The following is a 19,748-nucleotide window of genomic DNA, read 5'->3' as shown; positions in this document are numbered from 1 at the left end:
AGATCTTCTGACCTCAATCCTCTGCGTTTTCCACCTTAACACTACTTTTTTAGCCCAGATGGACTTAAAACTAAGAAACCACAAATTCTACTTTTAAAATGTCTATCATTTTGCCAGTTTTTTAAATTTTTGCTCCTCTCGGTCACCAGAATTAATTTTGTCTTTAGTTACACTTTTGTGTGACATTTGTCATTCTTCACATAGCTGTCAAAAAGTAACAGAAATTGCTAATCTGAATGTATCTCTTATCCAGGATTTAGCCAACTGTTTAGGAAAGAAAAATGACAGAAAGACTAGTAGGAGGGAGAAGAAAGAAAAACAAGATTGAAAAATAATGAAACCCAGCATAATTAAGAGTTGGCTATGGTTTCAGATTTAAAAGAGAAAACTTGAGCTAAAATAGTGACACCATAGTTACAATAGTATCTTCAAAGAGAAAAAGAACTATTATTACTGATTAAGGATCTCCCTAGTACAAACATAGACTATTAACTTTTACCTCATTAGAGGCTATTTGCTTACTTTATGTCTGAATGGTTGCTTATTTTCTAGACAGTTGCTCAACTATGTCAGGAGATGGAGTCTACTTCCCATTCTCGTTTTTCCCAGCTTCACAGATAGATTATATGGCCTTCAAAGCTTCAATGACTTGCTTATTTAAACAGTTGTGGGACTATTTTAGTTCCTCATAGAATTTTAAAACTATATAAGGCCCATGGTGTCCAGTGAATTCTTGGGGTAGTTTTCCAAGTCCAGTCATTATCCTGAAGTTGCCTTCATCATCTAGGAATGTACTGGCTGCCTGTCCTTTCCCAGGCTCCCACCTTTTGCCAAAAGCTTCCCTTTTAATTATTAGATGAAATAGTAATTCTATTTTCCCTTTCCTCCATTCATTTTTGCCTTCTGCCTTTTAATCTTGCAGGGATTTATCTCTACATGTGTAAGCATTTATACAAAGATTTAGCTGCAGAAATGTTCACGTCTATGCTACTTCTATTAGAGGAAAACTGGAAACAGCTTTCATGTCCACAGTATAGGACAGGTTAATAAATGGAAGTATATCTATATGTAAAATACTATACCACTGTTCAAAAGTATTTGGCAAATGAGTTTTCACTAACATAGAGTGCTCATGGTCTGCTGTATAGGAAAAAAGGCAGTTTAGAAAAAAGTACATTTGGTATACATGCATAGAGATGTGCATAGCAAATGATCTGAATGAATGGCCTTAGACTACAGTTTTAATAATTGTTCTCCTTCAGTGAGAATATATATAACATATATTTCATATGAGATATATATTTTTATATATTATTTATATATGTTATATATATTTCATGTGTTATATATTTCATATATAATACATGTTATATATCATATTTCATATATGTTATATATAAATGTCATGTCATATATTATATATTTCATATGTAACTAAATATACAAATTAAATTTGTAAAATTACAAAATTAAATATACAAATAAGCAAACTAACATATATGTTATATATATTATATTGCACTCTAAAATATAACATATGTTATATATCTCTCTCTAAGATAAAACACTTTATCTTAGAGAAATAGCAGAAATAAGACTAACTGGACATATATATGTTTTATAGATATATAACATATTTTAGTTTACTTATATAGTTTGTATATTTAATTTTTCTACATTGAACATGCCTTGCTCTTACAGTAAGAAAATCTTGCTTAGAAATGCTGAGCAAATTCTTGACTCTTTTAAGAAGATAAATGTTAATCAGTTATGATCCTGAATATGTTTAAAGTAGTTTCAGCAGTAAAATAGGTATGAAATACTCAGTCTTTAGCATTCTAAATAAAATCTTAGCCAGACTATTAAGGGTCTGCTATCCTAGACATCTTATCTATTCTTTTCTGTTAGTCTTCAGAAGCACTAATCCTCAGCTTCCCAGCATGAATTTTATCTACCAGCTTCCAGTCACAGGCATTATATAAGCTTTCACATGGCCTTGATGCACATATTAGGGAAGTACATGGTTAGAAGAAATAAGATTTTGGACCAAGAACATATTAGATCATGTTACCCTCTGATGTGACGAATGGTACATGAATGGAGATAGTTAGGTCTTATGCTCTAAACTCTCCTCACGCACGTACACACACACACCTGCAGGTGTACACACACACACCTGCAGGTGTACACACACACACACACCCCTGCAGGTGTTCCTTGCCTTCCAATAAAACTCATCTTTGGGAAGCTTTAACGAGAGGCAAGATGGACAGATGTCTCATATTTAAGGTAGTGTTTCTCAGGATGAGTCTCAGACTCTTGTTATTTTTATTTGTGTCTGGAAAAGGGGAGACTCCAATTTGAGTGTTAGGGACCAGGTGAAGGTAAATTATTGTGAAACAAGCAGGCGCAGGAAGAGTCAGAGCCTTTCTCTCTATACATTAGACCTCTCTGATGGCATGTCTCATTAACACTGGGATCACCTTTTCCTTTTCGTTTGAAAAAACTGGGAAAAATGCTTCCTAATCATTTTACCTCTAGTAAAGATTATTTGTAAAAAATTTATAAATATGTGCCACTGTTTTGTTTGATTTGGAAATTAAATGTGTTAAGAATAAAATATGGCACACAGTACCTGCGAGGTACTGGCATATAGTAACTGTTCAATAAGCATCGGATTTCTCCCCCTTTACTGTTCTTCTTTCACTGCTATGCAAAGGATAGTGAATGACAAAAACAGGGGTTTGGACCAAAAGAGGATCATGTGGGCCATACCCTCCCAGGCTTACCCACAACTGGGTATTTTGAACACAGCAAGAGAGATTCTTGGGGAAAGACCTCAAGTGACAAAAAAGGTCAATGAAATGAACAAACCTTGGAACTTAAGGCTGATCAGTGTGGGCTTTAACTATTAGTTTTTAAGAGAGGTGTATGTCCAAGTTTAGCTATTTTTGTTTATAAAGGATAGTATCTGTGCCGGGCACAGTGGCTCACGCCTGTAATCCCAGCACTTTGGAAGGCCGAGGCAGGAAGATCACAAGGTCAGGAGATCAAGACCATCCTGGCTAACACGGTGAAACCCCATCTCTACTAAAAATACACAAAATTAGCCAGGTGTGTTGGCACACGCCTATGGTCCCAGCTACTCCAGAGCCTGAGGCAGGCGAATTGCTTGAACCCAGGAGGCGGAGGTTGCAGTGAGCCAAGATCACACTCCAGCCTGGGTGACAGAGCAAGACTCTATCTCGAAAAAAAAAAAAAAAAAAAAAAAAAAAAAGAACAATATCTGAAAACATATCCAGGACTGTTGTGTTTAAAAATACTTTATCTTAGAGAGGCCAGGCATGGTGCCTCACATCTGTAATCCCAGCACTTTGGGAGGCCGAAGTGAGTGGATCACTTGAGGTCAGGAGTTCCAGACCAGCTTGGCCAACATGGTGACACCCTGTCTCTACTAAAAATATAAAAATTAGCTGGATGTGGTGGTGCACACCTGTAATCCCAGCTACTTGGGAGACTGAGGCATGAAAATTGCTTGAACCTGGGAGGTGGAGGTTTCAGTAAGCTAAAATCATGCCATGGTACTCCAGCCTGGGCAACAGAGAAAGACTGTCTCAAAAAAAAAAAAAAGTGCTTTATCTTAGAGAAATAGTAGAAATAAGACTAACTGGATAACTGGACAGAAATATTTAACTAAATTTGTTAACTAAAACATATATCTCATCTCTATGCTTCCTTCTTATGATTCTTCTAGAAGTTACTCCCAGTTGTCTTCCGGAGAAAGCTTGAGTTTCTTTTATTGTCAGAAGACCTCCAAGGTGACATTCCAGAGAACATCCTCAAGGTGAGAGAGGGCCCTGGTGCCATCTGCCCAGGGCTGACAGTCACTCAAGCAGCTTAGCTTCCAGGGATCCAGAAGAGACAGGTCTCCAAGATGTTGCCTATACTTTGTTCTCAGGCAAGGCAACACTGAAGCTCCTTTGAGGAGAGTTTAGAGTTAGGGTAAACTTATATGATTTTAGAATTTTTGAGGTGGTTGTCCAGAAGTACCAAGTATAACTGGGAATTAAAGATTTATTAATAGATAGCAGGGAATATGGAGGGGACAAGGAACTAGTATTCATTGACTATCTTTTCTATAACAGGTTCACTGAATGTGTTAGAGTTAATTCTCATCACAACCTTCTGGGGGTAGATTCACATCAAGTCTTAATTATATCATTATAACATGTATCAGTTACTACTTTAGTGCCTGAGATATGCTCTGAGGCCCAATACTTATTTTCTTAATGACCCTGCCACCAGTTAATTAAAGACATAGTTACAGTAGGATTTAAGAGAGGGACTTTCACTTGTATTAGGTAAAGGACTCATGGTCTTGCAGTCCATCTCTGAGGTGGTGAGTGAAGAGGCATCATTGAGCACCATCTGTAGGCATAGTGCTCAAGTGTGGGAAATAACCTACTTCTCACCCCCTTCTCTCCCTGTACCTTCACCCTGCAAACAGAGGATAGGCTCGAGAGGTTCTTGCTTTTAGGTGACTGAGGAAGAAGGACTAAAACACACACTTTCATGTATTAAATCATATTGTACTAATTTTAAGTACATTGAAGCTATATGGGTTAGAGTTATTGGAGAAGGTTTTATGGAAGGATAAAGAATGGACTGAAAGCATGGCTAGGATTTAGATCAAGGGTTAAAACTGACATTCTTTTAAAATTGAATGTAAATGCCTTTAGATGGGCATAATATCTTACCTGGTCTGTGAGTTGGCAAACCTTGATTCATATCACCAGTACACATTTTGGAGACAGTGAGGTGGGACTAGCTTGAGCATGGAGGCCCTGGGCAATTGAGTTCATCTCTCCCAGCCTCCAACTCATTCATAAAATAGGAGTAAAAGTAGTATCTTCCTCTGAAGACTATTGTAAGGATTAATTTGATTTTTCTGTGTAAAGGGCCTTAGAACAGTGTCTGACACATAGTAACTACTACCTAAGTATTTGCTACTGCTACTATTATATAAGTAAACTGAAAAAGAGGAAAGCATGAAGGCACACAAGTGATACCATTCCAGGCATGCCCACCACCCATCCCTCTCTTCATCCTCTATTTAGGAGCTGTATGAGACCTTAACACAGGGTGCAGTAGGCCCCGTGCCTGACGGAAATCCGAGGAAGGAGAGCTGTACTCATCATCTCAGCTCCGAAGCTATCTCTGTGCTCTGGGATCTCCTGAGGCAGTCTCCCCAGCCAGCACAGGCCCTGCTGGAGCTCCTGCTTGGGGAGGATGACGGCACTGGCCTCTGTCACTGGCCTCTGCAGAATGCACTGGTGGACCTCATTCGAAAGGCATTGCGGGCTTTGCAGGGCCCTGATTCAGTGCCCCCTGGGGTAGTCGATGCCATCTATGGAGCTCTGCGTACTCTGCGTTGCCCTGCAGAACCACTTGGGGTTGAGTTGCGTCTCCTGTGTGAGGAACTACTAGAGGCCTGCATGACTGAGGGGAGTCCCCTGCGGGAGGAGCAGCTGCTCAGCTGCCTGCTGCACAAGGCCAGCCGGGGCCTGGTGTCCCTGTATGGCCATACTTATGCAGAGAAGGTCACAGAAAAACCACCGAGGGCTACAGCCTCGGGAAAAGGTGTGTTCCCTTTGCTGCTGCTCCTTTAGTTTCAGTAATTCCAGTATGCCCAGCCTTGCTGGAGGCTCTAGACTGGTGCCTTCCACGTGGCTCAGGACATCTAATGGGGGAGGCTAAGCAAAAATGGGTACGATGCTCTTTTGTAAAAGTACAGGCCTGGCATGGTGGCTCGGGCCTGTAATCCTAGTACTTTGGGAGGCCAAGGCAAGGAGGATCATGTGAGGCTAAAGTTCAAGACAAGCCTCTGCAACATAGTGAGTTCCCATCTCTACAAAAAAATTTTAGAAATTAGCTAGGCATGGTGGCCCACACCTGTGGTCTAAGCTACTCAGGAGGCTGAGGCAGGAAGATCACTGAGCCCAGGAGGTCGAGGCTGCAGTGAGCCGTGTTTGCACCACTGTATTCCAGCCTGCATGACAGAGTGAGACCCTATCTAAATAAATAAATAAATAAATAAATAAAGTACAGGTTTTCTAGTGTAAGATGGAGGTGTTGGGAGGAAAAAAATAAAGTAATAGCAATAGCAGGAAAGAGCTTTTCAGAAGCTCTCAAGAGAAGTAAAGATTCTTTAAGATAAAGTATGGAAAACCCAGCCTGTTTTTAAAAGAGCAAACTCTCACATCACTTGGTTGTTCAAATGGGCTCTAGCTTAGAAAAGAAGAGCTCTTGGTTTCCTGATAACCGTCTTATTTGATATTCAGTCTCACCGGATCATCTAGATCCTGAGCGGGCAATGCTAGCCCTGTTCTCCAATCCCAACCCAGCCCAGGCTTGGAAAGTGGCCTATTTCTACTGCCTGAGCAACAACAAACACTTCCTCGAGCAGATTCTGGTAAGTCAAGCTTAATTGTTCATCACAGAGGTACCCAGGGGTTCTCCCCAGACTTTTTCATTCCTCATTTCTCTCCCACTCATTTGGCCAACATAAAGCAGTCTAATTAGTGTTGAGTCGTTTGGTTTTGTCCCTGCCACAGCCCCATGGGAAAGGAGACTCTGAGAATCAGTACCATTCATACTTACAGTTGCAGTCACTTTATGTCAGTCCTTTGGCAGAAACTAAAATGTATATGTGTGTGCTTTCTGGAGGATGCAAGAAAGAAAAGGCAGTGGCAACAATATATTGCCTAGCTGACAGGAGAATTTAATTACTTTAATCTTTTCCTTCCAGATTGCAACTGAGCTTCAGTTTAATTCAGCAGATACTTATTAATCTCATCCTGTGTGCCATGTACTGTAATAGGAGCTAGAGTTACAACAGAAGTCAGTGTCTGCCTTCAAGGAGCTCACAGTCTAGTGTTTTCATAAACATTTATCTTACTCAATTCACCACTTCTGTTTTTTTTGTTTTTGAGACAGAGTTTCCCTCTTCTCACCCAGGCTGGAGTGGAGTGGCGCAATCTCGACTCATTGCAACCTCTGCCTCCTGGGTTCAAGTGATTCTCCTGCCTCAGCCTCCCGAGTATCTGGGATTACAGGCCTGTGCCACCATGCTGGCTAATTTTCTATTTTTAGTAGAGATGGGGTTTCACCATGTTGGCCAGGCTGGTCTCGAACTCCTGACCTCAAGTGATCCACCTGATTTGGCCTCCCAAAATGCTGGGATTACAGGCATGAGCCACTGCGCCCAGCCAACCACTCCTGTTATTGTCAGAAATCTCCCTGCTGTACTAAAATACTTCTTTCTCTAATGAGCAGTAAGCTGGAACCCATTCTGTCTCATCCACATAGCTGCCCATAACAGCTTTCTTTGACTTACAGGTAACAGCACTAACATTGTTGAAAGAAGAAGACTTCCCAAATCTTGGCTGCCTACTTGATAGAGAATTCAGGCCCCTCAGTTGCCTGCTCGTGCTCCTGGGCTGGACACACTGCCAGAGCCTAGAGTCAGCCAAGAGGCTGCTCCAGACCCTGCACAGGACCCAGGTAACTCTCACTCAGCACCCCAGGCTGCTCTGGAAGTAAGAACCTTGGGACTTTGGGCTTGGGCCGAATGCACAGCCCTAAAGTCAGTCATAATCTCTAACCCCAGGTGCCTGAGTCAGCATCTCTTTCTTCTCCCATATCAACATAGGACCCAGGCTGTGATGAGCTCCTCAGGGATGCCTGTGATGGATTGTGGGCTCACCTGGAGGTCCTGGAGTGGTGCATACAGCAGAGCAGGTATGGTCCTGTGCAGGCAGCGCCTGCCCACCACAGGGCACAGTTGACCCTGTACTCCGCATGTGTGGTCATTTCAAGGCGTTTTCCACATAAAGGGTTTTGAGTTGGCAATGTTGACCAGCTACTAATAATTGTTCCAGCTATTAAACCAAGAAAGAAACACAAGTAATTATTACCTTCACCATGACCATCAGGTCATAACTAGAGGATAATTTTAGGATGACAATAATGAAAAGAACAATAGCTCACATTTCCAGTGCACTTACCATAAGCCAGGCATTGCTCTAAGCCCTTTACATGGATGGTTTCAATTATGCCTTACAATAATCCTATGGGTAGATACCAGTATTATCTTCATTATAAAAGTCGGGCAACTGAAGCCCATACGTATGAAATAACTTGTCCAAAATCACACAGCTCATAATGTCATCCACATTCTTAGTCTTTTGTTATCCAGGATCACACTTTTATTCAACTAATGCTTATTGAACTGTGCATGAGGCCCTGTGTTTCTCTGGTAACTTAGCCTGGACCTAGGTTTCTATCTTGTTCTTCACCCACTTCACCAGCACTTTCTGAAGTACAGTGGGCAGAGGGGGAAGTAGCAAGGGGCTCTTACTCAAAGTAAAGCCAGAGAAACTTGTGTTCATTTGAAGCTAGAGAGGGTGTAGAAATTAGAAAATTCAATCTGTAGGACCTTCCTAGACCCTACTGACCTGAAAGGCCCTTTCTAGGCCCTTTCTAGACAACTAGAGCTGGTTTGATAGATGTACCTCCCTGAGGGTAAATAAATGTTATGCTCCATCCCAAACCAACAAAAATTTAGTTTGTAGGGAAGTGAAACCTGTGGCGTTATGGTCCAGAGAGGAAAAGCAAGAGGGAATGGAGATTGATCTTTCTTCGGGCAATAATATAAACTGCCTCTCTTCCATCCTTCCAACTTTCCCATTCAGCAACCCCATACCAAAGAGAGATCTGTTGTGTCATTTACACGGTGGAGACAGCCACTCAGTGCTCTACACTCTCCATCACCTTACAAACCTTCCAGCCCTCAGGGAGGAAGATGTTCTCAAGCTCTTACAGAAAGTGCCAGCCAAGGACCCCCAGCAAGAGCCTGGTGAGTTGGAATGGAATGACCTGGCCAGGATTTCCTCTTAGGACATTCTTGCACATTTCTTCCCACATGAGATTTGTCCAGATGTGATTGCTGAGATCTTTCAAGAGGGTGGTGAGCAAGTCTCCTCTAAATGAGCACTGTTTGTCCTAATCAGATTATGGGATATAGGGCATTCCTCTTCTTTCTTGGTGAAGTGTAGGGAATCCTGTGAGCATGGTCCTGCATTCGTTGTCCTTGTGGAACCATCACAGGACTACAGCCTCGTTCCAGTGAAACAGAATTAGAAATTGCCCTCTGAATATACAGCATTGTCAGACATTGTTTATGCAAATTCTTAGTGGGTGGCTTCATGTCTTATAAGCTTTCTGATAGCATATTTTGTGCCTTTTCTCCCATGTCCTCTTCATACTCCATGTAACAGATCAGGAGGTTTAGAAGAAAGACTTGCCTGGGCTGAGCGCAGTGGCTCACACCTGTAATCCCAGCACTTTGGGAGGCTGAGGCTGGTGGATCACTTGAGGTCAGGAGTTCAAGACCAGCCTGGCGAACATGATGAAACCCTGTCTCTACCAAAATATAAAAAATTAGCCAGGNATATAGGGCATTCCTCTTCTTTCTTGGTGAAGTGTAGGGAATCCTGTGAGCATGGTCCTGCATTCGTTGTCCTTGTGGAACCATCACAGGACTACAGCCTCGTTCCAGTGAAACAGAATTAGAAATTGCCCTCTGAATATACAGCATTGTCAGACATTGTTTATGCAAATTCTTAGTGGGTGGCTTCATGTCTTATAAGCTTTCTGATAGCATATTTTGTGCCTTTTCTCCCATGTCCTCTTCATACTCCATGTAACAGATCAGGAGGTTTAGAAGAAAGACTTGCCTGGGCTGAGCGCAGTGGCTCACACCTGTAATCCCAGCACTTTGGGAGGCTGAGGCTGGTGGATCACTTGAGGTCAGGAGTTCAAGACCAGCCTGGCGAACATGATGAAACCCTGTCTCTACCAAAAATATAAAAAATTAGCCAGGTGTGGTGGTGTGTGCCTGTAATCCCAGCTACTCAGGAGTCTGAGGCAGGAGAATTGCTTGAACCAGGGAGGTGGAGGTTGCAGTGAGCCAAAATGACGTCACTGCACTCCAGCCTGGGGGACAGAGGGAGATTCCATCTCAAAAAAAAAAAAAAAAACGAAAAGAAAAAAGAAGAAGAAGAAGGACTTCTTCTTGTCTGAAACAGGAACAAAGCCTTTTTTTAACCTAAGATCTTTGCTTAAATTCAAGACCCCATTAAAAGCTCTCTCTTTTCTTTAAGTTTTATCTTATTTCCCTCCCCTCTCAAATGAATTCTCACCATGGTTTTTGTTCATTTGCTTTTGAGAAAGGGTCTTGCTATGTTGCCCAGGCTAGTCTCGAACTCTTGGGCTCAAGTGATCTTCGTGTCTCAGCCTCCCCAATAGGTGGGACTACAGGCACTTATCACTACACCCCATATAATTTTACCCTATTTTTAATTGACTAATAATAATTGTATCTATTTTGGGAATATATCTTGATGCATGTATACATTGTGGAATGTATACATTTCTTTTTGTTCTTAAGAAATGTATCATTGTGTAGTCACAATCTGCCACACAGGTCAGAGACACTTACCTTTGAAAGACACAAACTTTCTCATATGGCAGTTGAGGTTTCGCAGCCTGGATGTTGCTTTACTTTTCGAAAGGACCTTCTGCTAATTGCAGAACCAGTATTATTACATTCCCTGTTTTTTTTTTTTTTCTGGAAAGATAGGCAGCTTGCTTAGCAGATTTCCTATAGGAATAGGAACTCTGCTCCTACATGTAAGTATACAGGCCTTCCAAAGAAATGCAGTATTTTAAATCTGATCCCCGGACCCACAGGGCACACTTGGAAAAGGCAAAAAAGGGCAATAATAAGGCTGCAACTAGGGTGAGGCAAGAGAGACCTTTAAGGTGCAAAATTTAAGGAGGCACTCACTGTCAGGTGTAAGACCTGGCCCTGGGCAATAATGCCATGTAGAAGTCATGAGATATGTAGAAGAGAGGTGAGTGGGCGAAAGGAAGTGCAGGAAACTGAAAATTGATACTGACTAGAGGGAAAGCCCTAGAAGTGACACAGATCAGACCGACAGAAAGGAGAGAGGGTAAGAACCTACAAGTGGACCTGTAAGTATGGCACAGCATCTCTTTGCTTCACCCATACTTGCAGCCTGAATGAATTAACTCTCAAGTTCAGCCTGTTTCTCTCTGTAATTCAGATGCAGTTGATGCTCCAGTCCCTGAGCACCTGAGCCAGTGTCAGAACCTGACACTCTACCAGGGCTTCTGTGCCATGAAGTATGCCATCTATGCCCTCTGTGTAAACTCACACCAGCACTCCCAGTGCCAGGACTGCAAAGACAGCCTCTCTGAGGACCTGACCTCAGCTGCAGAGCCAGCGAATGACTCTCTTTCCTCCCCAGGTACGGCACTTCCCTCCATCTCTGACGTAAGCTGGTAACAACCTACGCTAGTGCGTGCTTTGTGTGTTTACCCTCTTCCATCAAGATTGGGAGTGAGGTGATGGCCTTGGTTTTATTTCACCCAGAGACAGAGTTTCATCCATCTGTCAGCCTCTGAATCGAAGAGACATGGAAAAAGCAAGTGATTGCCTGTTTTAACAGAGTCTGATCACCCAGTGTGGTGTTTTCCAAATGCTTTTTTTAAAAACTATATTTCACAGTAGGAATGGCATTTTACATCCTACTCCAGTTTGCACCTAGGTATATAATTTGTGTGTTTACATATGTATGTGTATATACGTGATCTACAAACCAAGTTTTAAAAACAATGCTTACTTCACAGAGCACACTCCTGATTATTTTTGTTTCCTATTTAATCTTTTTAAATGTAGCCTTCTAAGGTGATTTCATAGGTCATAGCCTACAGTGTGAAAAGTACCAACCTAATGGTCCTATCCTCTCTCATTTTTCTTAATAATTTACAATTCCTTAACTTGCCTTCTGTGACTAGTGGTCAGTTTTCCCTCTCTCCTAGCTTTGGAATAGACCTTTACCTCTTAGCATGGTCATTTTTTGCCTATTAAGGATTTCTTAAGAGATCTAGGTAGCCATGATCATCTCTTTTTTTTTTGGAACGGAGTCTCGCCCTGTTGCCCAGGCTGGAGTGCAGTGGCACGATCTCGGCTCACTGCAAGCTCCACCTCCCAGGTTCAAGCCATTCTCCTGCCTCAGCCTCCTCAGTAGGTAGCACTACAGGTGCCCGCCACCACACCTGGCTAATTTTTTGTATTTTTAGTAGAGATGGGGTTTCACTATGTTAGCCAGGATGGTCTTGATCTCCTGACCTTGTGATCCACCCTCCTCGGCCTCCCAAAGTGCTGGGATTACAGGTGTGAGCCACTGCGCCCAGCCCACCATGATCATCTTTAGTGTAATAATAAGCGGAAATAGAATTGAGGAGTAAAGTGTCTGCATGTTACCTTCATTCCTGGAACTGAAATATGGAGTCCTTATCAGGGATGAAGAACAATGTAATATTCACAAAGCAGATACAAAATAATGAGTTTTCAGTAAGCTGTACTTTTTTTTTTTTCCTTTGAGACAGAGTCTCGCTCTGTCACCCAGGCTGGAGTGCAGTGGCGTGATCTTGGCTCACTACAACCTCCGCCTCCTGGGTTCAAGTGATTCTCCTGTCTCAGCCTCTTGAGTAGCTGGGATTATAGGCTCCCACCACCATGCCTGGCTAATTTTTATATTTTAGTAGAGATGGTGTTTCACCAGTTGGCCAGGCTGGTGTCGAACTCCTGACTTCAGGTGATCCGCCCGCCTCGGCCTCCCAAAGTGCTAGGATTACAGGCATGAGCCACTGCCCATGGCGAGCTGTACTTTTGAAATAGCAAAATCTTTCAGCAAATCATGATGAGACATCCTAAGAAGTCTCTCTTATTCTTCTCACTGTAACCTCAGTTCCCTTATAATTAAAAAATAAATAAATGAGCTAAAGTTGTGAGAATGTTTGACTCTGGGAGGTAATGTTTCTAATGTTTGCATTCTCTGTCTTCTCTTTCTCTGGCCTCTTCTCTTGTACATGTTTTTGTAGGTGCTGCAAATCTCTTCTCAACTTACCTGGCCAGGTGTCAACAGTATCTGTGCAGTATTCCTGACTCTTTGTGCCTGGAGCTTCTGGAAAACATCTTCTCATTGCTTCTCATCACCTCTGCTGATCTTCACCCAGAGCCTCACTTGCCTGAGGACTATGCTGAGGATGATGACATTGAGGGGAAGAGCCCCTCAGGTTTGAGGTCCCCATCAGAGAGCCCTCAGCACATAGCACATCCTGAAAGGAAGTCAGAGCGGGGTTCCCTGGGAGTCCCAAAGACCCTTGCTTATACAGTGCCAAGCTGTGTGAAGGCAGAGCCAAAAGACAGTTACCCAGGGCCTCATAGGCACAGCTTTTTGGACTTAAAACACTTTACTAGTGGTATCAGTGGATTTCTGGCTGATGAATTTGCAATAGGGGCCTTCCTCAGGCTTCTCCAAGAACAACTGGATGAGATCAGTAGCCACATTCCCCCTGAGAAGCCAAAGCAAGAAGGTCAGAGCTGCTCAGGAAGCAGAGATGGACTGCAGAGCCGCCTGCATCGACTTTCCAAGGTTCTCTCTGAGGCCCAGTGGAGATACAAAGTGGTAACAAGCAACCATCGTTCAGGTGAGAGGAGGGTGGAACTAGTGGGACCAGAAGGTGGGGAGGGAGAAAGATCCTGGGAATATGGGAGAGAGCTAGGAGTACATGGGAGTCACCCCGTAACTCAGGGCATATCATCACCATGGCAACCAGTGTAGAACACTGGGTTATGCTCCGTGTCTCAGAGCCCAATGCAAACCTTCCCCCACCTATTAGGCCAAGAGGGGCCAAATCAAAGCTGATCACTCTCCTGTGTGTCCTATTGGGTTTGCTCTTTCAGAGGAGCAACCTTCCCGAAGATACCGGCCTGCCACACGGCACCCCAGTGTCCGCCGGGGTCGTCGGACAAGAAGGAGCCAGGCAGGTAATCTGAAGAGCTCATTCCCATGCACTAGGCAAGTGGTGTAATGCTACTTGTCTAATACTCTTTAAGAAACAGCACATGGTCAAAGACAACAAAAGTGTTGTAAAATTATCCTATTCCCACTCCCTCAAGGTAACCCTTGTTAATAGTTTCCTGTGTATCCTTCCAGAAATTTTCCATGCAATATAAACTTGTATATCCTTTTATATATACACATGCATTATACTATATATTGAGAACTGCAGCTTGCTTTTTTCGTTTATATCCTTTTATATATACAGATGTATTGTACTATAAATTGAAAACTTTTTTCACTTATCATTTTAAATACTTCTTAGTATTCCATTGTCAAAAACACCCTGTTCATGTACGTTTAAGTCTCCAATTGTTTACTATTATAAACAGTGCTGTAGTAAGCAACCTTATATATGTCTGTGCATACTTGTGTAAATATAGGATAAGCTCCTAGCAGCAGAATTACTAGGTTAGATGTATGTGGATATAAAGTATAGATAGATATTACCCAGTTGCCTTAAAAATAAGGTAGACCAATATGTATTTCTTTTTTTCTGTAAGAGTTAATATTAAGTATTCATTGTATGCCAGATGCTGCTCTACATTCTTTATATTTGTAATTGTTCACTTATTTAATTCTCACAATACTATGAAGTAGGTCTTATTATTTTTCCCCTTTTATTTTTATTTCCGGGTTTTTTTGTTCTGTTTTGTTTTTTGTTTTGTTTTTTGAGATGGAGTCTCACTCTGTTGCCCAGGCTAGAGTGCAGTGGTGCGATCTCAGCTCAATGCAACCTCCACCTCCTGGGTTCAAGCGATTCTTGTGCCTCAACCTCCTGAGTAACTGGGATTACAGGTGCGCGCTGCCACAGCCGGCTAATGTTTGTATTTTTAGTAGAGACAGAATTTTGCCATGTTGGCCAGGCTGATCTTGAACTCCTGACCTGAAGTGATCTGCCCGTCTAGGCCTCCCAAAGTGCTGGAATTACAGGCGTGAGTCACTGGGCCCGGCCTCCCTTTTATTTTTAGTTGGCATATAATAATTGTACATATTTAAGGGATACACAGTGATATTTCAATATGTTTATAAAATGTGTAATGATCAAATTGGAGTAATATCTTATCTATCACCTCAAACATTTGTCATTTCTTTGTATTGTGAACATTCAAAATCCTTTCTTCGGCCGAGCATGGTGGCTCACACCTGTAATCCCAGCATTCTGGGAGGCTGAGGCAAATGGATCACTTGAGGCAAGGAGTTCAAAACCAGCCTGGCTAACATAGTGAAACCCTGTCTCTACTAAAAATATGAAAGTTAGCTAGGTGTGGTGGTGGGCGCCCAGCTCGGGAGGCTGAGGCATGAGAATCACTTAAACCTGGGAGGTAGAGTTTGCAGTGAGCTGAGATTGTGCCACGGCACTCCAGCCTGGGTGACGGAGTGAGACTCCATCTCAAAAAAAAAAAATTTTTTTCTTCTAGCTTTTTGAGAATATGTAATAGATTATAGTTAACCATATTCATCCTGCAGTGCTACAGAACAGCAGAACTGATCCCTCCTGTCTAGCTCTGATTTTATATTCATTAATCACCCTCTCCCTATCCTTCTCTCCCTCCTATTATTTATAGTTCTGCAAGCTATATGTGATTGCCTATTTGCACATACTCTCATCAGTCAGTAGTATTAGATTTTTTAAAACCTTCACCAGTATACTTAATATCATAATGATGTTTCATTGCTTTAGTAGTATTTTTTTAGTTTTGAGATTGAATATCTTTTCATATATTTATTGGCTGTTCATATTTTCTGTAAACTGCCTAATGTCTAAGGTCCATTTTCTCTTGGGAATCTCTTTCATGTTGAATTGTAGAAAGCTCTTTATACATTAAGGAAAATATTTTCTCATGATGTGCTATTATTTTTTCTTTATTTTGCCTTTTGATTCCACTTATGGACTTTTCTTAGAGAAGTTAATACAGGCATATTGTGCAGGAGTATTAAATTTTTAGAGAATCAAGTTTTCATTATGGCTTTTGGTGTTGATCTTTTAAAAATTAAAAGGAATTCATGAGGATTTCCCATGGGCTAAACAGTACTAGGTGTCTTGAGGGAGGTAAATGAGGCACAAACTAGGCTTTTGACTTCAAACAATTTGTAATGTACCTGCTTAGACAGTATACATGGAAAGTTTAAAGTGACCTGAGGCCCTGCTTGAAAACAGAAGAAATGTCTTAAAACAGGGTATCAGCATGACCTGCAGATGTAAGGGCAACAGATTTCATAAAGGAGTTGACTCTTGAACCAAGCTCCAGAGAATGAGTAGGCTCTAGCTAAGTGGCAACATGAAAGGTGAGCATACTGAGTGGGGTGGAGGATGCCATGAGAGAAACCTTCAAGGTTGAGTTGCTAAGTCCCTTAAGCTGCTACATTAATTGGTTTGGGTCAGAAGGCAGAGTTTGCATCCACTTGACCCATTCAGTACAAGAATGCACAATCCATCATCTCTTTTCTACAGCTGTTCCTTCTAAAGGGCTTCCAAACAGTGAACTGAAGGGCCTCCCTTGCATGAGGCTGAGACAGCCACTCGAATGAGCACGCTAAGAAATAGTGAGCCTCTGTTAGAAAGCTCTAGCACGTTAGGAAGCCTGGTGTTGAGAAGAGAAGAAGCTTTTTCTCTGAGACTTTGAATATCATGGTCCATGGCCAGCCAGGTCTTAGACTTTGGTTCCCTACATTTTTTTTAAAAATAGAGATAGGGTCTTGCTCTGTTGCCCAGGCTGAATTGCAGTGGCACAATCATAGCTCACTGTGACCTTGAACTCCTGGGCTCACACAATCCTTCCTGCCGCAGCCCCATGAGTAGCTGGGACTACAGGTGCATGGCCCCTTGCCCAACTAATCTGTTTCTAATTTTTTGTGTAGACAGGGTCTTGCAGTGTCGCCCAGGCTGGTCTCAAACTCCTGACCTCAAGCTATCCTGCTACAATGGCCTCCCAGAGTGCTGGGATTACAGGTGTAAGCCACCACACCCAGCCAGTTGTCTGCCTTTTCAAGTGTGAAGATACCTTTTTCTATGTGAGGAAATATTGTGTCCCTACTACTTCCTGGTCATAACAGTTGTGCTTTTATTTTTTCAGAATACTGCCAGTGCTTACTGAGCAGGTGCTGATCACTGACCCCTAAAAATAACTTGAAAGTTCGTAGGGCCCTGAGACCCACAGGTTGGGAACCACTGGTATAGGCTACTGCCCAGGTGAACCCTGTTGTCATATTCAGCCCACCCTTTGCCTTTGGTCTGTAGGAGCTTGTGTTTTGCTGTAGAAGGAGCAGCAGGTGTCATAGTTACTCATTGTCCTCTGTCTCTAACTACACAGATCTTGGCTGTCAAGCCAACTTCACACTTCCTACTCTGTAAGGAGCTGATGATTGACTTTCTATCTTCTTCCCAATACCCGTAGATGGCCGAGACAGAGGTTCCAACCCATCCCTGGAAAGTACAAGTAGTGAGCCGAGCACAAGTACATCAGGTATGCAGATTTCCACCAGTTGCCAACCTTGAGCAGCTTTGCCCTGGTATAGAATTGCCACACACCATGGTGTAAAGCTGGGATTGAGCAGTCAAGGTTGTTATTCAAGGTTGGCAGATGGCCAGATTTTAGCTGGGAGAAGGGAAAGGGTTGTTTCATTCTCAATTTAGTCATCCAGCAACAGGGAGAAATAGAGGTAAATACTCAAAGAAGGTAGTTGGCACTTAACATCTTGTATTCAAAGATGGTAGCATAGGTTTGCCCTTCATTTGAGGAAAACTTAAGACCTATTTACAGACCTTTTACAGAAGGACATTGAGGAGATAAAAGTTTGGTGGTAGGTGTCAGCAATATAGCATTTCCTCAATTCCTCTTGCTTCTCTGGCCCCACACATTCTTGTGTCCCAACAGAGGGAAGTCTGAGTGCCGTGTCTGGGCAGAATGAGCTGGATAGCAGATTGCACCCAAATCCTCAAAGTTCAGTCCTCCCCATGATGTTCTCCCCACCTGAGTCACTGCTGGCATCCTGCATCCTTCGCGGAAACTTTGCAGAAGCCCATCAGGTAAGGGGAGCCTAGGCCATACCTTTTCAGCCCTGAACAACTTAGCATCAGGTAAGGCTCAGAGCATGTGCAACCAGAGCCACCTGGGAGCACTCAGGGGTCCGCATCAAGCAGAAGCAGCAGAAGCAGGAGGGGGTTTCCATGTGCCCAACCCAGTCTTCAGCAGGGCGGATTGAAAGATACTGAATTGTTTGTGGTTCTTAACATAGCAATGTTTTAAAAAGGTAAAAGAAAATATTCAGCCACATTCCCACCCCTTAAAACATGGAAATTTTGTTTCTCTCCTTGACTCCTTCTCTGAACATATACATGGGTTTTTGTTTGTTTGTTTGTTTGTTTGAGATGGAGTCTTGCTCTGTTGCCCAGTCTGGAGTACAGTGCCACAATTACTGCTCACTGCAACCTCCACCTCCCAGGTTCAAGTGATTCTCCTGCCTAAGCCTCCCAAGCAGCTGGGATTACAGGTGCCCACCACACCAGGCTAATTTTTATATTTTTAGTAGAGACAGGGTTTTGCCATGTTGGCCAGGATGGTCTTGAACTCCTGACCTCAAGTGATCTACCTGCCTCAGCCTCCCAAACTGCTGGGATTACAGGCATGAGCTGCCGCACCCAGGCCATGTTTTTATCTAGTTTAAAATTTTAATACAATTTCCTTTTCCTGTCTTTTTTTTTAATTTTTGACACAGAGATTTGCTCTTGTCGCCCAGGCTGCTGGAGTGCAGTGGCACAATCTCAGCTCACTGCAACCTCTACCTCCCATGTTCAACTGATTCTCCTGCCTCAGCCTCCCAAGTAGTTAGGATTACAGGCATGCACCACCATGTCTGGCTAATTTTTGTATTTTTAGTAGAGATAAGGTTTTGCAATGTTGGTCAGGCTGGTCTCAAACTCCTGACCTCAGGAGATCCACCCACCTTGACATCCCAAAATGCTGGGATTACAGGCATGAGCCATTATGCCCAGTCTCAATAATAAATAGAATGCCAGTTCAATATACAAGAAGTATGGAGAGCTGGCAGACTAGAATATTTGTATTGTAGAGAGAAAATAGCACTGGAATGGTAATCAGAAAGACTCTGAACCTCTCTGAGCTTTGGTTTCCTCATTTGAAAACTGGAGTTAAATATAATACCTGGTTTTTCTACCTCATAGGAATGTTAAGAGGATTACGTTTTAGCTGTGAGGAATATGAAATCCTCTACTGTTGATTAAACTTAATAGCATAAAACAGTACTCTTCTAATGTTTAAAACCCTCTTGGCATATTAATGATACTTTTACTGGTAGTAAAGTATTTGGTAGTTTATCTACTTAACATGTAGATCAGAATTGTTCTTTCATGTGAGTTCAGTTGCTGAGGAATAAATCTAGGGAACTCTAGGTGATAGGACAATTTTTACTTAACCTTCTCTGATCATTTTAGATCTTACACTTTAATGATAATTATGATCCTTGGAGGAGGATAGGACCCTCCCCAGCCCCAGCCTTTCTCTTTTTTTTTTTTTTATTATTATCATTATACTTTAAGTTCTAGGGTACATGTGCATAACGTGCAGGTTTGTTACATATGTATACTTGTGCCATGTTGGTGTGCTGCACCCATCAACTCGTCAGCACCCATCAATTCGTCATTTATATCAGGTATAACTCCCAATGCAATCC

The 19,748-nt window shown here is 42.4% G+C and overlaps 1 protein-coding gene across 1 annotated transcript in view; it reads left to right on the top strand.

Moving 5' to 3' along the window:
* Positions 1 to 19,748, top strand: part of ZFYVE26 (zinc finger FYVE-type containing 26) — a 75,482-nt gene that overhangs the window by 7,013 nt on the left and 48,721 nt on the right. The window contains 11 exon segments of the mRNA XM_017878606.1: positions 3,755 to 3,844; positions 5,118 to 5,640; positions 6,342 to 6,472; positions 7,399 to 7,563; positions 7,712 to 7,800; positions 8,754 to 8,917; positions 11,190 to 11,393; positions 13,033 to 13,641; positions 13,898 to 13,981; positions 17,453 to 17,521; positions 17,933 to 18,084. Of these exon segments, the coding sequence (XP_017734095.1) occupies positions 3,755 to 3,844; positions 5,118 to 5,640; positions 6,342 to 6,472; positions 7,399 to 7,563; positions 7,712 to 7,800; positions 8,754 to 8,917; positions 11,190 to 11,393; positions 13,033 to 13,641; positions 13,898 to 13,981; positions 17,453 to 17,521; positions 17,933 to 18,084 (2,280 nt within the window).

The sequence above is a fragment of the Rhinopithecus bieti genome, unplaced genomic scaffold (genome assembly GCF_001698545.2).
Source record: "Rhinopithecus bieti isolate Rb0 unplaced genomic scaffold, ASM169854v2 scaffold_11252, whole genome shotgun sequence".
Classification (NCBI taxonomy): Eukaryota; Metazoa; Chordata; class Mammalia; order Primates; family Cercopithecidae; genus Rhinopithecus; species Rhinopithecus bieti.
The sequence above is the reverse complement of the archived record's forward strand: the minus strand, read 5'-3'. Positions and strand labels throughout refer to the sequence as shown.